Source organism: Pseudocercospora fijiensis (assembly GCF_000340215.1).
Source record: "Pseudocercospora fijiensis CIRAD86 unplaced genomic scaffold MYCFIscaffold_4, whole genome shotgun sequence".
Lineage (NCBI taxonomy): Eukaryota > Fungi > Ascomycota > Dothideomycetes > Mycosphaerellales > Mycosphaerellaceae > Pseudocercospora > Pseudocercospora fijiensis.
Genome location: NW_006921535.1, coordinates 5,802,682 through 5,821,582, shown reverse-complemented (window position 1 = coordinate 5,821,582; position 18,901 = coordinate 5,802,682). Strand labels below are relative to the sequence as shown.

The 18,901-nt window shown below is 46.3% G+C and overlaps 4 protein-coding genes across 4 annotated transcripts; 2 read left to right on the top strand and 2 right to left on the bottom strand.

The window, feature by feature from the left end:
• Positions 1-3,763: 3,763 nt before the first annotated feature.
• On the bottom strand, positions 3,764-13,509 carry MYCFIDRAFT_175107 (uncharacterized protein; the record flags this gene model as incomplete). The annotated part of the gene is made up of 9 exons (XM_007928658.1): positions 3,764-3,777; positions 12,243-12,517; positions 12,598-12,736; positions 12,790-12,883; positions 12,939-13,033; positions 13,056-13,112; positions 13,136-13,224; positions 13,255-13,391; positions 13,429-13,509. The coding sequence occupies 9 exons, from the start codon at positions 13,507-13,509 to the stop codon at positions 3,764-3,766; spliced, it is 981 nt and encodes a 326-aa protein (XP_007926849.1).
• A 1,052-nt stretch (positions 13,510-14,561) lies between these two features.
• On the top strand, positions 14,562-15,646 carry MYCFIDRAFT_211389 (uncharacterized protein). Its single transcript, XM_007928657.1, has one exon. The coding sequence runs from the start codon at positions 14,613-14,615 to the stop codon at positions 15,588-15,590; it is 978 nt and encodes a 325-aa protein (XP_007926848.1). The 5' UTR covers positions 14,562-14,612; the 3' UTR covers positions 15,591-15,646.
• Positions 15,647-15,845: 199 nt separating this feature from the next.
• On the top strand, positions 15,846-17,934 carry MYCFIDRAFT_85514 (uncharacterized protein; the record flags this gene model as incomplete). Its single annotated transcript, XM_007928656.1, has 3 exons — positions 15,846-16,288; positions 16,340-17,106; positions 17,282-17,934. 3 exons carry the CDS (start codon positions 15,846-15,848, stop codon positions 17,932-17,934), a joined length of 1,863 nt encoding a protein of 620 aa, XP_007926847.1.
• A 511-nt stretch (positions 17,935-18,445) lies between these two features.
• MYCFIDRAFT_175105 (uncharacterized protein) lies at positions 18,446-18,880 on the bottom strand (the record flags this gene model as incomplete). Its single annotated transcript, XM_007928655.1, has 3 exons — positions 18,446-18,515; positions 18,551-18,570; positions 18,599-18,880. 3 exons carry the CDS (start codon positions 18,878-18,880, stop codon positions 18,446-18,448), a joined length of 372 nt encoding a protein of 123 aa, XP_007926846.1.
• Positions 18,881-18,901: the final 21 nt, after the last annotated feature.

The following is an 18,901-nucleotide window of genomic DNA, read 5'->3' as shown; positions in this document are numbered from 1 at the left end:
GTTAGTATAGCGCGGCTACGCCTTTCGCAACTTTTAGTATATAACGTTTCCTTACTAGTTTTCGCCCTAGGGCGCTATAGAGTAGATTTGTTTAGATACCGGCTATACTATAACTCTCGCCGATAAAGCATTTATACTTTAGTAGCGCCCCGATATCTAGATTCTCTATCTTTGTAAGCCGCTTAAAATTAGGGATATCGTAGGAGCTTAGGCTATATCCGAGTATATTTAGTTAGATTTTTATATACTATTGTAGCGTACAGACGGCATAGTAGCGCTCGCTTATACAGTCCGCGAGGTTTACCTAGTTCCGAGTCTAAAGGCTAAGGTCCTATAGGGAATAGACGCGGTCGCTATTAAGGGTATAAAGATTAACGTACTAGCGAGGAAGGTTACGGTAGCTAATTAGGGCAACGCTACCTTTAAGGTTAGCGTAAAGCGGAAAAAGGGTAAACCGGTCTTAAATCGCCCTGTCCGCGTAATAGGCGATGTCCTACTTCTACCTCGTTCGGTAACTATAGTCCTAGTTAATTTTGCCAGCGAACTACTACGATAACGCGACTTCTTACTAGAAGTAGGATTAGTACTACAACCGTATAGATCTGCCTAGGGATTGTCTGCTAGATCGCCGCCGTTAGTATTAGTATACAATTAGTTAGTAGACTCGTCCTTCTTATATACGCAAGTCCGAAATAATTCTACCTTTAAAGCACTACTAAAGGCCGGCTAGCGAATTAGTACGCTGCTAGATTCCTCCTTTAAGGGGGCTTTTTACGTTAACGCCGAGGATTATAGGCTAGCCGCGTTAAATCCGAACGCGCTAATAATAATAGCTAAGCTCGAGCAGAAGTACGAGTTAGGTATAACTATCTACGGTACGCCCGATCGGACGGACGCGATTGCCGTAGTAGTTAAGAAATACCCTAAGCTCTTTACGGATCGACGTACGATTATTAACATCCCCGAGTCTAAATATATGCCGATTCCTACGACCCTAGACTACCTTAATAAGCTTCCCCTGCTAAAGGTAATTAATTTAGGAAAGCGAGATCGGGAAGTAGTCGATAAGATATACGAAGATCTCTATAACTAGGGCAAGATAGAGTTTACGACTAAACCGACGCCCTTTAGATTCCCCGTCTTTATAGTTTAGAAGCGCGTGCCCGACGGGAAGGGCGGCAACGTTAACAAACCTAGAGCGGTAGTAGATATTCGCGCTCTAAACCGTATGTCTATACTAGACAGTTACTAGATTCCGCTCTAGGCCGACCTATTTAGCCTCCTAGTAGGATGCAACTATATTAGCACTATAGACTGCCTAACATTCTTCTACTAATAGGGAGTACGTAAGGAAGATCGCTATAAACTAGCGATTAATACCTACTATAGATAGGAGTAGTTTAACGTAGCTATTATAAGCTACTCGAATAGCGTATAGTTCGTTTAGCGGAAACTAGATCGCATCCTACGCGACTGTCGGGATTTCGCTCGAGTATATATCGATAATATCGTAGTATTCTCGCGGACGCTAGAGGAGTACCTACGCTATTTAGAGGAGGTTTTTCGCCTACTAGACGCTGTCTCTATTAGTATTAGTCCGAAGAAGACGTTTCTCGGGTTCCCGTCGGCGACATTACTAGGCTAATACGTTAGTAGGCTAGGTCTCGCGACGAGCGATAAGAAGATCGCCGCGATTACCTCGCTCTAGTTCCTAGAGTTTGTCTAAAAGTTAGAATACTACCTTAGCTTAACTAACTAGCTCTGTTAGCATATACCCTATTACGCGTAGATAGCCGCGCCTTTATAGGCCGAGAAGACTAGATTGCTTAAGGGAGCGCTACTAATAGGCAACGGGAGACGTCGGTATATCGCTACGACTCTATTAGGGGAAAATCTAGAGTATCGCCTAGAATTAGTTAGGGCATTTAATTACTTTTAATCTATGTTTAGATCGCCTAAGTTTCTCTATTATTTCGACTACTCTAGACGACTTTACGCTAATATAGACTCCTCGAGGGAGTTCGGGTATAGCGTAGTAGTCTACTACGTTAAGAGCGATCTAGAGCCGCTTTTCGACGAATACGGTAAGGCGTAACTGTTCCCTCGCTACCGTATCTAACCGATTCTGTTTCTTAGCTAAGGGTTGAGTAACGCGGAGAAGAGGTACTAGCTAACTAAGCTAGAATACTCCGGGATTGTCTAGATAGTAAGGAAAATCGGCTATTTAATGTACGCTTTAGCGCATCCTACTACAATCTTTACGGATTACTACGCTATAGTAGGCCTTACTAACTCGGTTTCGCTAACTACGACGACCGATACGGGCAAGTAGAACCTTAAGCTAGTGCGGGCATCCCTATATCTATCCTAATTTCGTATTAGTATAGTATACCGCCTAGGCCGCATCTACCTAGTTCTAGACGCCCTTAGTCGCCTTCTCGGCGACCTCGAATCCCCTAAGAAAGATCCGGAGGCAGAGAATTTAGATCCCTTTACGTACTATAGGCACGGCGGTTCGTCTAGTCTAGAGGCGTTCTATACAATCCTAGTAGAGATAGATCCGGCATTTAAGCGCAAGCTTTCGCTAGTATATAAGTACGACGACTACTAGTCGATAGTATAACGCCTAGTACGCCGCGCGCGAGCGCGTAACGCGCTCGAGCGCTTGTATCTCGATAGAGTAGATATACCTACTATTACGAAAGACCTAGTCCTATATAACAAAGGTAAGGATCCGTTCGCCGGGGACGAATTTAGTAATCCCTTAGGAATTAAGTTCTTTAAGCGCGACGACCTTCTCTACTACTAAGAATCTATAGCGAGGCGCGAGCGTTTATATATCCCTTAATCTATAGTTAAAGACGTGTTTATATAGGCGTACGACGATCGGTACTATTAAGGATTCTATCGCTACTACGATCGACTCTAAGCGTCCTTCTATATCTAGGGTATAAGTAGGAAGCTCTATAAGTACATCGACTATTATTAGTAGTGCCTCCTAATCTAGACGCAGCGTTATACTCTATATAGCGAATTGTAACCTATCCTACCGATAGGAGGCGTTTTCTATACCGCTACCGTAGATCTAGTAACGGCGCTACTAGTTAGCCCTAGTAGTATAGATACTATCCTTACTTCTATATACAAATTCTCTAAAAAGGTAGCGATAGTCGTAGGTCGTAAAGATTAGGAGGTAGCGCGGTAGGGCGTAGCGTATATCGACTACCTCTACCTTATAGATATAAGCTTCCCTATAGTAATAATCGCCGATCGAGATCCGCGTTAGCTCTTAGGCTTTATAAAGGGGGTCTTCGAGCGATTGCGCTCTAAGCTACTAACTTCTATAGCGTACTACCTCTAAACCGATAGGCAATCGGAAAGAACGAATTAGACGGTTAAAACCGCACTTCGGTACTAGCTCTCCGAGCACCTAGGCGAAGATTAGACGTAGTATATCGCCTCTCTCTAGGCTACGTTAAACAATTCCCGCAGCGCTATAACTAGATAGTCGCCTAACGAAATCGTAATAGGAAAGCGTACGAATCTAGACTCGATTACGCACTTAGATAATTACCCTAATAAATTAGCGGCGGCCCGAGGTAGGATCTAGAAGGAAGCCTAGGATACGATAGCGTAGGGAGCGATAAAGATAAAAGAACGATATAACGCTAAGTATAAGCTACTAATACTACGTCCGGGCGATAAAGTTATGCTTAAGCTCTCCGTTAGGCTCGGTTATTCGGGCTATAAGGTTCTAGGGCAATTACAGAAGTTCGGCTATTGTCGCGAAGGTCCGTTTAAGGTACTCGAGCGTATCGGTCGGCTCGCATACTGTCTCGAGCTGCCGCCGATTATAAAAATCTATCTAGTAATCTCTATCGCGCATCTTAAGAAGGCCCCGTCGGAGCTAGATCCCTTCGGATAAAAGGCTAATTACGAACTACCGCTAGTAGCTATAGAAGAAGCACTTAGCGATTATAACGAAGGAGATTCTTACGAGATAGAGAGGATACTCGATAGGCGTATAATCGTTCGCCGGGGCAAGCCGATCCGCTAGTTTCTAGTTAAGTAGCTCGGCTATAGCGACGCCTATAACGTTTAGTACGATATCGATAATCTAGAAGCCGCGCGAGAATTAGTCGAGGCGTTCGAGTAAGCGCATCCCGAAGACGAGTAACCGCCTTAGAAGAGTATTAGAAGAGTAGTTAAGAAAACACGCTATTGTTAGCCTTTTTTAGACAAAACGTAGCCGCGTCGGTCCGAGCGCTAGCGCGGCAATACGGCTCCTACGGAGTCGTAACGCGCCTATATTAGTAGACAACCTATTCCTACCGCGCTATCTTAGACCCTAACTATTATCGTAGACGGCAACCGGCCCGAGTTGCCGATAGTCGCTATTCTATCCGTACTATTAGTATTAATTTTAATATCCTAACCCGGATTCTCGATTAGAATATATTCCTTACCCTTTTATAGTAGAACGTCGACATTTTGTTTCGCTTAGCGAGCGCGACATTAGAGGCGCCTACGATAGAGCCGGTTCTAAGAGAACCGTTAAGGCAAGTATAAGAAAAGCAAGTTCTCGTAGTAGGCGTTTCCTTTAGGGAAGACGTATAGTTTACGGTAGACGATATTAAAGCATATATTACGAAAATTGCCTGCCTACCGAGTTAGACGGTTAGCGTTAGAATAAGCCGGATATATACCGACGGCCTTTTAAAGGATATAGGAAACGGATTGTTTACAATTACCGAGACCGGAAAGGAAGACTATCGTTACTACGAAGGAGGCCGAGATCTCCCCTATTACTTACGCTAGAAGAAGGAAATGCCCTAGGAAACCGCCGAAGCCTATAGGCAGATCTTAGCCTGTCTCTTATTAGGCGATCTACGGCTCGTTGCTCTCTACTCGGCGGTAGCTAAGGCCTTTACTTAGCCGACCTACTCTGTTTTCCTAGCTACTAAGGCACTTATTATAAACGGCTACGTCTTTCTCCGTAACGGCGCATACTATTATATTACTAATAGAGGCGTAGAATACTACGGCTAGATGCTCGCCGACTACGAGACTAAGCGCCGCGTCGCCCCTAGCGAGGGCCTATTTGTTACCGGCCGTATCCTAGAGGTTATAGAAGATACCGAGGATAGCGAACTCGACGCCGGTTAGGAAGATATTAGTTAGGATGCTATAGAGAATAGGGCCGATAGTAATAAGCGGAGCGGCGATCGGGAAAATGCTAGAGAAAAGGGTAGCAGAAACGACGCTAATAAGAGCGAGCTAGGTAGTAATTAGAAGGAGAATAAAGCGTAGCAGGATAGTGCTAACTTAGAGGACGATTAAGGTAAGAATAAGGCGGACCGGATAGAAATAGAGGACTATCTCGCAACCTATCTAAACGAACTAGGATCGTATAATATAGGCCTTACTATTAGGCAGTTTAATATAGTATAGCGACGCTTATTCGCTAACGCAAAATTAATCCTCCCTAATATAGCGCTTAAGCTTCTACGCGATACGAGCTTCGACTACTTATAGACCTACGCGCTGGCAATCGTTATAGCGGCGAACCCGGCCTATGCCTTTATAAAAGCAAGTTAGAAAAGCGCTATCGAATTACTTACGACTAGGCGTAATTAGAGCGCAATACTAGCCGCCTACTTATTCGATAACGTATAGTAGGAAGTCCCGTCCCTTTACAGCTATTAAATCTTCTAGAAGATCGACGCTATCTAATAAGGTAACGTCGCCCTAGCCGAGAATCTATACCTTAACGCGTAGGACTTCGTACCTAAGAGCGACGACGCTACTAGTATAGTCGAGAGAGAGTATATTTAGCGCTACCGGCCTAACTATACGTACCTATAGGACTACGCCGAGGATAACGCTTATTACCTATATTCCGATTAATATAGTCCTACCGGCGATATAGTACTAGGCGTACTAAAGGCCCTAGAAGACAGACACGAAGACGTACGTAAGACGCTTAATAAGGCTCTTCGAAAGGTACGTCGACCGTTAGGACGGGAGCGTTTACCGGACAACGGCCTATAGGTAGAGCGTACGCCGGCGCCGCGAGCGTTACTAGCGATCTTATTGTTACTAGGACAATTAAGTTTACCTCCGCGTTCGCCGTAGTTGCCGTCGAAGTTGCCTAGACTATCTACTCTATAGCCGCGATAACCTACTTTACCGTCGCGACCCTCGTAGCCGCTATCGCTACTATAGCGACTAGCTTTACTATCTTTAGTATTATCTGCACCGTAGGCTTAGCCTCCTATACTATCGATATAATCGCAAACCTTATAGTTATTGCTAGTATAGCTTCTACTAGTACCCTCGCGTTCTCGCCTACGACTAGTATCTCTACGACTAGCATCCCTACGACCGAGTACTTAGCTAATAACGGTGCTCCGACTGTCGCGGTCGAGACTACTACTAAGCGCCGCGGCTAACTACGCTAGAATTATCCTATTCGCCTTACTACCGCCTAGTCCTCGACCCTAGGTATACTAACTCCGGCGCGACGCCGAATTTACTTAGTACTAGCGTATACTCGAAGAGTTAAGAGTACGCGGCTTCGTCGGATAATTAAAGGCGCTAGAAGCCGCCTATAATTAGTAGCTAAAGGAGTCGGAGGAGTGCGACGCCCTAGTAGCTAGGATTCGGTCTACCGGAATTAAGAGCGATAAGGAATTCTATAGCGACCGTTACTACGATAGAGCGTAGTAGATCTTTCGAGCTGTATTTAGACTTAACGAAGAAAGTACCTTGCTAGAAGTATTCCGCCTAAACAAGCCCTACGATTAGTAAGTCGAGCACATTTAGGCGCGCTTAAAGCTCTACCCGCTCTATCTAAAACTGTCGTATTACGACAATCGGATACAGATCCTAGCTAAACTGTATTACTATACCGCCCGACTAGTATACGACCTAGACGCTACTCTTTAGGAGCGCGAGCACGACAATCCCGTTACCTCCTTCCGCTATCCTAACGGTAGCTTAGAGCTAGACTATTTAATCTTTCGAGTACTAGAACTTATCGAGGAGTAGGAATACCTAGAGAACGAGCACGATATCCCTAACTATACCGATCCCGCTATAGAACGTATCCTTATTCGTATATATACGCGTAGAGCCCTTAATACGGACGGCCGCCTACTTAACTTCTTAATGTTAGATACCGCGTTCGGAGGAATTTTTCCTCGGTTAGTTACATTCTAGTACGTATACTTACGCTACGCGCTAAAGGCTATCGACGACTAGCCTCCTACCGACTACCGTTTCTTCGCGCAACCGCCGGCTATCTATTACCGCGCAATCGGCCTCGCCGTCCGCTAATTCGTACGGAACTTTTAGAGCTTGCCCGCGCTTCCCCTAATTTTAGCCTATAATTAGGTAGAAGCGACGCTTCCCTTCGATTATATCGTCGCAATTATAGGCAACGGACGCCCTACCCTATATACTCGCGCCGCCGACAACTCGGATATTACTTACTACGTCCGAGGAGCCGACCGCGAGGTAAGCGCTAGAATAGCTTAGAAGAAGGGCAGCGAGGCCGACCTTACTAACGCTCTAGCCTATTAGTTCCTATTTAACCCTATTATAGGTCGAGTAACAACGCTCCGATTCCCGCCGGAAAATACGCAAATAAGCGACCGATGCGTCTATATACTAATACGTATAAAAGTAGCTAGCCTAATTAGCGCTAAGTAGCTCTAGCGTTACTAGTCTACTACATTTAACGCGTAAGGACTCCTATTACCGCAACGCCGTTAGTTAGGCGAACTAGCCGTTACCTAGGACGTCGAAGATTATTATTAGCGCTACGTATACGTCTATAGCGTCTATTCCCTACGAGGAGAGGGCTATACCGCCGACCTCGTAGAGCTAGACAAGATATACGACGATACGGTTACCTACAAATCGCATAGCTATCCTTAGGTCCTAGTAGGATATCGCGAGTATATAAGCTACGCTAAGGCTAAATAGAAGAAGATTCCTATACTTACCCTCGATAAGAAGATCGCTATCGACTAGAACGCTATTATCTAGCCGTCCTTTAGAGATAAGGACTATATAAGTAAGCTATTTAAGGCCTATATAGATAAGATTGTAGCTAACCCGCCTACGGGCTTTACGGTTCCTACGGGAATCGTAAAGAACTAGCTAGAAAAGACGATAAATAGGCGACCGGTCTCTAACGCCTTCGTACTAGCGACTACGAAGGAAGACGTAGTTAATTCGCTTATAGATCGTAACGAGAGCGCTTATTAGTATAACGTCGACGAGACGTAGGATCCGGTGTCCTCCTACCTCGTTCCTAATAACGATTATAAGCCGGACGAGGGCGATACTACGAACGCCGTTACCTTTAGTAAGATTCTGCCCTAGGCCGCCCTACTACTATCGCGAAACTAAAACAACAGGTCGCGAGGCGGTCGCGTTAACAAACAGCTAGATTCCGACAAGCTAGGCTATATACGACCTCGTATATATAGCAACTATAGTATGCCGCCGCTACCGCCTCTACTACGTAAAACAAGTAATAACGCCGACAATGCTACTATATTCCCTAGCTCGATTAAGTAGATAGACCTTAAATTGCCGCTACTACCGACCCTGCTACTATATGCCCTAAGTAGCGCCGGCGGTCGCCTATAACTAGTAGTTAATTAGACGATGCTTACTAACCGCTCTCTTAACTAAAACGCACTTCTCGCATATCGGTAGGCTAAGCAATACGACGACCTTATAACGTAGATAAAGGACAGTAGAGATGCGATACTAGTAATAGCCGCTTAGAATCGCGTAGTAGTATAGGTCGCGCTTTAGACCGGTAAGCAAAATATAGCGCTCCTCGCGGATAATTTTCTCCGCGATGCTCCTAGCAACCTGCCTATCGCCGCCTTAGTTCTAGCCGATTTGCTAGCAATTCTCGGCGGTAGTATTAGTAATACTACCGAAGCGGAGATTAACGGCCTATAGGAGGTAACCGATTAATACCTCGGCAAATACACTTTAGGCCTAGACGCCTGCTATAGCGACGGCTTAATCGATTTTAATAAGCTTATAGAGAAGATAATGCCTAACGCGGCGCTAGACACTACCTATAAGACAGCGGCGTATATAGCTAAGGTTATAGGCCTGTATAATAGTATTGCTAAGAAGATAGATCTATACGTCCTCTATAAGAAGGCTACTATTACACCGACCGTCGCTCGGCTAGAGCTCTCTACGGAGACCCTAGAGTCGAAGCGTAAGCGCAAGCGCGATGCCCTTAACGCCTAGGCCGACGATAGTTCGCCTTCTACCCCTAAGCGCGGTAAGAAGTACCCGTTAGTATAAGCGAGTAATAGGATATAGTGCAGAAAGTACCTATTAGTATAAGCATTAGCACAGCCCGCAATACGATTAATAGGATATAGTACATAAGCATTAGCATAGTGCGCAATTCTATTAATAGGATATAGTATAGAAGGCACCTATTAGTATAAGTATTAGCATAATATAAACAATAGGAGACGGTACTAAGAAGCATTAGGCGGCGTATTATATACAAGGGCGTACAAGTCTTTCCTTTTAGGGAGGAGGTTGTTACGGTTTAGATATTAGTACGGCCGATCCTACTTCGGATACTATCGATCCTACCGTAGATTATAACGATTAATGTATATAGTTTCCTAGGCTAGTAACTAACTAACAATTAATTATCTTTATATACTAGAATCGTGTCTGTCTCCGCTCTATAGAGCGTATCCTAACAAAGCACTAAGAACCTCCGTATCCGCAAGTATCTATTACCTAATAGCAAAACAAGGCCTAAGCTCGTACTAAGATACATTAGCCTATTCCGCATTCGAGAAGTTAAGGGCTCCTCCGCGTAGGCCTATTAGCTATAGCTCCTACCTTATTATACTATCTATAACACCTTCTATATATCCCTCCTTAAGCTATACTATCTACGCGAAGGGGATGAAGCTCCTATAGAACACGAAGACATACTAGCGGATAGTAAGGAGCTATAGTCTATAGAACGTATCCTATAGTATCGCACTAGGTAAGGCAAGAAGGAGTACCTACTAAGATAGTAAGGCTATTTACCTAAATAGGACTCGTAGGAAGCTAAAGACTCTTTTAAAGATATAACTAAGTTAATAGATAAGTATTAGACTAGCGTAAAGAACAAGAAGAAGGCTAAGGGCCTATAATGTTACTAGAAAGGCCTAGGAACAATGCTACCCCTAGGGTACTATTAGCTAACTAATTAGAGACAAGCAATTGTTAGCAATAAAGGACAATAAGACTACGCTAGGCGCGCTACGACGCGTTAATTAATTAATCGCATACTCTTTTAAGGACTCTACCTCTTTACTAACGCGCCCTATAGGTCCCCCTCTTATTCCTTTATTCTATCGAGGCCTCGAGGCCTAGGCGATCGGCGAGGGCGGCGTCGCGCTTATAACGGCGCGGCCGACGCGGCTATGTTAGTAACGGTGTTGCGGAGTGTGTTGCTATTTAAGAAAAGGAAGCTATGTTAGTAACGGTATTGCCGAGTTGTTATTAGTTAAAGAAGGAAATTAGAAGAAGGTAAAGTTAGCGCTAAGACGACTAGCGCTACTATTGTTAACATTACTTACTATTGTCGCTACGCCTATAGACACAACCTTACCTATACTACGAGCCTAAGGCACCTTTAATTAAAACTTTAATTAAAAGCTTTAAGCCTATTAAAGGTTTGATCAAAACTTTAAGGCTAAGTTAAAACTTTAACTAAGTTAAAAGATTGAGCAACTAATAGACTAACTAAGGGCAAAAACTATAGAGCTAAGCTAGCCGGGGTCGATTTTGCGGATAATAGGTTACTCCTCGATCTATCTAATCCTTTAAGCGAGGCGAACCTCTACTACTGCACTTATAATAGCCTTTACCTATAGAAACTAGACGAGCTGTGTTTTTTAAAAAGATAAGATAAGATTGATACTTAAAGGCTGCTAAACCTAGCTAATTAGGGCTAGCGAAACTACGAACAATAAGAATAATAACCCTCGGAAGCGGATAAACCCTCGGAAGCGGACATTGCTAGGTCTTTTAAGAGTAGACGCAAAGAACTTGGTACAATATTACTTAGAGCGGAGGTAGGGCTATAATACCTCGTACGTCTACCTATTATAGTAGGGAAGACGCGCTCGTATTATAATTAGTCGAAGGCCCTTAATTCTTATAGATACATATTACTTTATAGTTTATTATATATAGGGATAGCGCAGTTAGAAGTTAGACATTGTATTAGAAGGTAAGGTTTAATATAGTTACATAATTAGGTAGTTAAGTGTTTAATTTAGCGCGGGCTAAGTAGCTTATTAAACTTGCTAAGTTAGCGGCAATAGAGGTCGTAGAATATAGATAGGCTACGAGGGCGCGGCCTTTAAAAGGGAAGCGTATATTAGAGCTAAAGAGGCTATACGTAATTAGTATATAATTAGGCCGAGTAAAGCTAGGGTCTTAGTACCTTAGGTAGGGCTTAGCGCTTAGCGTTAGGCTAACTCTCCTACCTTCCTCCCTCTCCTCCTAGATCCTTATCGAATACTACCTATACCTACTACTACCCTATCTACCTGCTAATATAACCCTTCTTATATAAGCAAGCTATACGATATAGCCGATCTCTACTAATAATGTTATATTTAGACCTAATATAGGTATAGAGGTACCGTCGGCTAAAGGACTCTACCGTAGACTTCTCGAGCTCTTCCTATAAGACCTTTATAATCTGTTCTTCCGCTTCTATCTATCTATCTATTAATAATACCTTCTTTAATCTAAGCTCTTAACGTATCCGTTAATATCTCCGCTAGCTAATCTTAAACCTATCGACCTATAGTACTTAGACCGCTTCTTTATTAGTTAGCCGTAGAACGTAGAAGGTATATACGACCCGGATCTTAAGTACCTCGATATCGTTAACTCGGTAATAGTAAGTATAGTAGCTATAGTTAATATTCTACTCTTTAAGCCTTCGTTTAAGTGTATTAAGAGATATCTAATAACCGGTCTCTTATATAAGGTACTATACAATTGCTTCTCGTATAGTGCCGCCGTAGACTTAAGATATTATCTAAGCCTTCTATAGCGATAAATCGATACGTAAAGGCATTCTACGAGTCGATAGCGAGTATAGTACGAGTCGTAGAAGGTCAAACACGAAGAATTAGGTAGGAATAGCGGTAAGACGTATAAGAAACCCCGCATTGAGCCTCTAGTATGTATGGGCCTCCCTACTCGTACGAGGGATTGATTGATTGGCAGCTGGGGCTCGGGCGGGAGGTGGCGAGGTGCAGGTTGCAGGAAGATCCGTAGCCAAGACGAACATTCCTTAGCGTAAGATGTAGCATGTCCAATAATCGATCGTGCTTGTGATTTGATCCAGTCAACGGAGGCTCCACTCGAGTGCTGGTTCCCAGTAGCTAGGGCTCGGGCGGGAGGAGGCGAGGTGGCGAGGTGCAGGTTGCACGAAAATCTGCAGCCAAGACAGACATTCCTTAGCGTAAGATGCAGGATGTCCAATAATCGATCGTAGTTGTTTGTGATTTGACATACAAGTCAATGCAGGCTCTACTCAGAGGAGGCTCCACTCGAATGCTGGTTCCCAGCCAAGAGGAGACACTGTGTCCAATGATTGTTCGTGCTTGTTCTCCCTGGAAATCCGCTTCTCGTGTTGGTGTTCGTGACGCTTGCGCTGTTGACATCCCAAACCCACTTCACTACTCTTTGCTCTTCATCTCGCTTCACCTTTGTCATCTACAAGTACAGCCTCGCCCACCACATCCCATCCCATGCAACCACCTGAGGCTTTTGAAGCTGATATAAGAATGCTCAGCCTAGCCTCTCATCATCAAGCCGCGGTTATGCTCAGCCCTGCCTTCGTAGAGTTTGGGGACCGCAGCTGAGCTGTCAGCGCTTCCCAAAGTTCCCATCTGTCCCAATAGGATTGTTCGCGGCACCACAGGCATTGCATTCGACACGACATCCATCGCTTTCCGGACAGCAGTTAAGACTCCCCATGTATACTCGCACTAAGAAGCAATGCTCGAGGCCATGCCGGACATTGCTGGCTGATCTCGTAAGACATGCATACCAGGCGAAAAATGAATCATGCATGCAGATTCAGTGATTGCGGCTGGCTGGCTGGGGCTAAAGTGGGTTGCTTCTCTACACTGGCTAGAACTTGCGCCTCCAGCATGCATGTCTTAGCACGAGGCTGCTGACAGCTTCGCGGACTGCAGAGAGGCCGCAGTGGTGGGATGTTCAGAAATGGACTCGATGAGGCGAGTACATGAAGGCTGGTATTCCTCAAGCGCGGTAAGGCTTTCGTCTCTTTCCTTCCAATCCGCCTACCGGCACCGATTTCACGCAATATCGCAGCGTCACAGAGACAGAAGCAAAGATGCGGCTCACCGCTCTCACCCTAATAGCGACGTTCCTCGCACGCGCATCCGCCGACTTCCTCATGTCCAACACCTCGGTCTGCATGGGCACATTGATGATCCAGCAATGCTACCACGGCGTCAAAGTCCTCTCCCAGACCAGTGAGACCGACAGTGGGAAAGGCTACTCATGCGACCACCTCGTCCATGCGCAAGACAACAATTACATCCACAATGGCACTGCCGGACCATTCGGATCACCCTATGTGAGCTCGGAAGGCGGCATTTGCGACTCTGGCCGCCTCGATTTTGTAAAAGATGGAGAAGAGTACATCGTCAATGATGAAAGCGGATCGACGGTGGCGCATTGCGAGATCGAGAAGGGAAACTACACGCAACACTGCAATCAATGGGTTGGCATGCTGTTCTTTCAGGCAATGTATAGGTGCAAAGGCAGTGTCTGTCCCAGCCCTTGAGCGGTCACCGATGTCTTGGTAATCGTTGTGTCGCCGAATTGCAGCAATTTTCGACACGATCGGTCTTCACGCTCGACTTCCACTACACGTACAAGTCGCTAGAACTTTCCAGGATTCAATACAATCATGGCCTCAGCAGCAGGATGAAAAGAGGGTGCTTCGCGCACGAGATCGAGGACTTGCGACTCGTGGAGAATCTTTGTCAATAGATATTCGAAGTTCGTCATGAAGAGAATGTATGTGAGCGTTCAGTACTCTTAAGAATTCCAGCAAGCGCTGAAGGTATTTACAAAGTACTGTTGTCTGTAGGACTTTCATGGTATAGATTCTGATCACGTGGATGGTCCTGGCAAAGCTCAAGTTGTGTCTTGGTTGGTTTGCAATCTTGGTTCCTGGACATCCCATCCACGACATTGCATTTTCGTTCACATGATGATCAATCTCTCAGCGCTGACCTACCCGTATCGAGATCCAATTCGTACGGCGATCACGATGATGGTCATCAAAGTGGAGAGTCAAGTGTACTTCCATCCTACTACCTTCCTGTTCGAGAACTCTAAACTTCCGAGGTGCACAGTAGGTACTACCTCCGCAGGCATTGAGCTTCGAGAAGGCCTGCACTTTTAACTACGCTCTCCTGCATCTTCATCCACGCTACTGACCGACAGCAAAACCTTGTCACAAACTCGACCGCGAGCGCATCGTTGCGATCATGACGAAAAAGATCCAGCCTCCTGGCCAAGAACGAGCATATCCCGATCCAACCAAGACCGGCACGATTCCATTCGAATATGCGAAGAATGGCATGAAAGGCGAGACGGCATATTGGATCTGGGGAGATCTCAGCTCTGGCAAGACGCCTTTGATATGTCTGCACGGCGGTCCTGGCGTGCCACATCAATATCTCCTTCCGATATCGCTCATGCAGAAAGATCATGGTATACCGGTTGTGATGTACGATCAAATTGGCTGCGGTGGCTCAACGAGATTCAAGGACAAGAAAGGAGATCACGAATTCTGGTCGCCTCAGCTATTCATGGAAGAGTTGGACAATGTGAAGAGGTACCTGGGCATCGAGGAGTTTGATCTGCTTGGACAGAGCTGGGGTGGAATGCTTGCAGGCCAATACGCGATCGAGAAGCAACCAGCTGGGTTGCGGAAATTGATCATCTCGAACTCGCCAAGCAACATGAAGGTATGGGTCGATGTTGGCAATCGGTTGCGGAAGCAGCTTCCAAAAGAGATTCAAGATACCTTGGATCGATGCGAAAGAGAAGGAAAGGTTGAGACACCAGAGTACGAGGAGGCTGTGATGTACTTCTACAGCTTGCACGTGTGCCGCGTCGACCCGTTCCCGAAAGAGCTGGAGAAGTCTTTCGAGCAGCTTGGTGAGGACAACACGGTGTACTATAGCATGTGCGGACCCAGCGAATTCTTCATCATCGGAAACCTCAAGAATTGGAGCATTACTGGGAAGCTGGATCAGATCACGGAAACCACCGTTCCTGGCGGAATTTTGATTATGAATGGATACTATGATGAAGCTCAAGACGAGACCACGGAAGCCTTCTTCACAAAGCCGTCGGCTAGGGTGAAGTGGGTGCGATATGCGCTGAGCAGTCATATGCCCATGCTAGAAGAGACGGAAAAGTATTTGACGGATCTTGGCAGGTTCTTGACGCAGGAGTAGACGGACTGACCATGCCGCTAATCGAATTTTGATTCAAATGATCAGATCAATGCGCCAAGAGCCTTTCTCGTGACAGTTTCTTGCTCGACAAAGAGGTAGGTTGCACCGCTTTCGCAGCTCCAGCGCCCAGCTCGCATCAGGAGGCGAAGCATGGTGGCTCGCAAGTGTCTGCTGCGGAGGAGCTGAGAACTCCCGCCACCCTCATAACTTCGCTGGAGCTTTATTGTACTTTTCGACACTAACCACTGTTCGAATATGCTAGCACCCTTTGGGTTCTCTGTTGGAGATTTCCTGGCAGGCCTCGAGCTCGTCAAGGAAGCATGCGAAGCTCTCAAGGATGCCTCCGGCGCGAAATACAAATTCCAACTGGCGCTGGTCGAGCTGGAATCAACGCAAGCGATACTGCGGCGATTACAGGCCTTTGAACCTTCAAGACATCAAGACAGTGTTGCTGGTAGACTCCAGATGTTAGGACACGCATGCGGAATCCCAGTCGCTAGGTTCCTCAAGAAGTTGGAACCGTATCGCGAGTTTTTGACGCTCTCTCAAGATGCTGACAAGACTATTTCACGATTCGGTATGAGAACGAAGTCAAAGCTCGAATGGGCCTTGATACTGCAGGACCAATTTACAGAACTGCGTGCGAATATAGCACCCTTCATATCGCTGATGGATGTTCTGCTCCAACTCCAGACACTGTAAGCGCGGCATATTCTGCATTTGGAGTGGTATGCTGACATGACCAGGAGCAACATTCACGAGCTGCGGCAGGACAATGCCACCCTCGAGAGCGAAGTTCGAGACCTTAGATCTACGACGCGAGACTTGCAAAACACCGTGTGCAGACAGCTTGCAACGAAAGACGAGGTCAAGGCCATTTTGCCGAAGCTGAACGATCTCGAAACTTCCTTGCGTGGAGCGTATCAATGCAACCAGATCCCCATGATTTTGAGACTCCTCGGCGACATGTCACTAGCAGATTTGGATCGACATGAAAAAGTTCTCCAAGGTCTTCTCAATGCTGAAAAGGCTACGAATGCCATCATGGCGCAGACGCAAGATCAAACAATGGCCCTGGGCAAGATTACCAGTGCTCTAGGTTTGATCGAGGCGTGCCAATCTGCACCTCCTGATGACCGTGATTGGGTACCTTCGAACCAAAGAGACCACTGGGAACTAACCGGCTCAGCTTTGATCCAGCATTCCGCATCCAAAGCATTGATTCACGCAAGCAAGGCAGGCATAGACGCTCTGCTGTTGCTGCTCATTGGCATCGGAAGATTACTTCAACATGTTTTGCGCCATATGACCGCCCCGAATGCGTCCCCAGCGCTTCTTCAGCAATCGCCCATTCAGCTCGAGGACGGTTTGGGAAGAGTCAGCACTTTGCCCTACGAGATTTTCAATCGCTGGCCCGTACTGGAAGCATATCTGAAATGCATGTTTGAGGGCAGGCCCGAGAGCGATGTTATCGAGTATAGCCAGTTTGTCTTTACGACGGTCGAGAATGGGGCTCGTCAGTCGATGGAGATCTCCCCGGCTGCTTGGGAGGCGCTTGTATTGCCTGGCATGCAAGTTGAGATTTCTGCGTTTTTCACTCTCGATATTAGATCTGGGGAATGCCCGAAATGTCGTGGCGTTACGCTCAGTAGACATCTGCTGCGGAGTGCGCATATATGGTAAGCATCAAGCTAGGATCATTCGTCTGGTGTTGAAGTTGATCCTCTGTAGTGCCGGCTGCGGCTTATTATATCGAACCTCTCAAATTCCCGTCCTCGAGGATCCTTCACCTCCAGCAATTACTCGTCGCCGACATGCGAGGAGAAAGGAAGCCTATCGGTGGTCCGAGGCAAATGCATTTCTCAAAGCTGTCATGCACGATCCGAGCGACATCGAGGCTTACAAGTTCGTTTTTGTATCGGACTGCGAAGACGGCGACTGGGAATTGGACGAGCCTTTAATGGGAGCTTTCAAGAATTTCAAAAGATTCAGCATCGCCGAACATAAATACGCATGCACATTTGCGAATTGTGGGCAGAAATTTACCACGCCGAAGAGGTGGAGGGAACATGTTTGTCTTTGCCACCACGGCTCTCTTGACAGGCATATTCAGTATCGTGAGGCCACCGAGTCACCTTCGTCATCGACAATTTGGTGCGGGTTTTCTCGAGACAGGGTAGTCGTGTTGACAGGTACAGGCGCTGATGTGGGAGAAACTTACGAAGATAATCGATGGGCGTTCGTTGATCCTGTAGTCAAGGGATCTGGTTTCTATCTGAGCCACGTGGGTGATCACTTTGCCAAGGAGAGAGTGGATGCTGCGACGTGGTTGCTCTTAGAATAGAGCAAGGTCTAGGCACAGTTTGATGCATCTCCCAGCAAGACTCGTTCCACTCAGAGGCCAGGAATCACTGCAGCGGGAACGACACGACGAGACAAAGAGAGAAGTCGTACTAAACACAGACGCCATCTATGTGGTCGCACTCAGTGTATACCGGCGAGAGTAAAAATAGCGCTTCTATAGCACACTCGTCGATGTGCATACTACATCGCATGCCAAGGAGGCATATGGCCTGATCAATTTCTCTTTATGAGCCAATCAAGATACCTCTCTCGACGGGAGACACTCAGCTCTCTTTCGCTTTCCATAACAAGAGAAGGCAATCGGAATCTTTCGACACTTTACGTATCGCATCGCAAGCAGAGGGTGCACAGTTTAACACCAAACCCCGAAGACCGTAGCAATTGGATATCCCGCAATCATCAAAAAAATCACTCACGGATGATCATGCCATCGGAATCGAGGACAACTGACATATAAAAGCAGTAGAACAACCCCAATTCTCCCAACATCATCAACCACCCCACAGACTCCCAATATCCCACCCAATTCGTCCATCAACCATGAAACTCACCACCCCCCTCCTCACCACCACAATGGCTGCCATTTCCCCCCTCACCCTCGCCAATCCCTCCTCCCCTCCAACCCTCTGCCCCCAAAACAACACCATGCTCCCCTGTCGCCAATCCTGCAAATCCTCAAACCACTCCTCAGGACTCTGTCTCCCCACCAACCAAACCCGGAGAATTTTCCCGTCCCAAAATTTGTCAATGTTACGGAAACGGATCGGGAAGAAATCTCCCGCGCGATGAGGGTGGTGATGAGGATTTGGAGGCTTTTTGATCGGATTCAAGAGATTTTGGATGGGTTTCCGGTTCTCAGTGTTGAGGAGGAGATTGGCGAGGATGGGGGGCGTGGGGAGTTGGGGTTGGAGAGGAGGAAGTGTCATATGGTTCGGGTTTGTGTTGGG

What these genes read in the sequence shown, in the direction of transcription:
- MYCFIDRAFT_211389 (XM_007928657.1), top strand. Translation starts at nt 14,613, where the DNA reads ATGACGAAAAAGATCCAGCCTCCTGGCCAAGAACGAGCATATCCCGAT.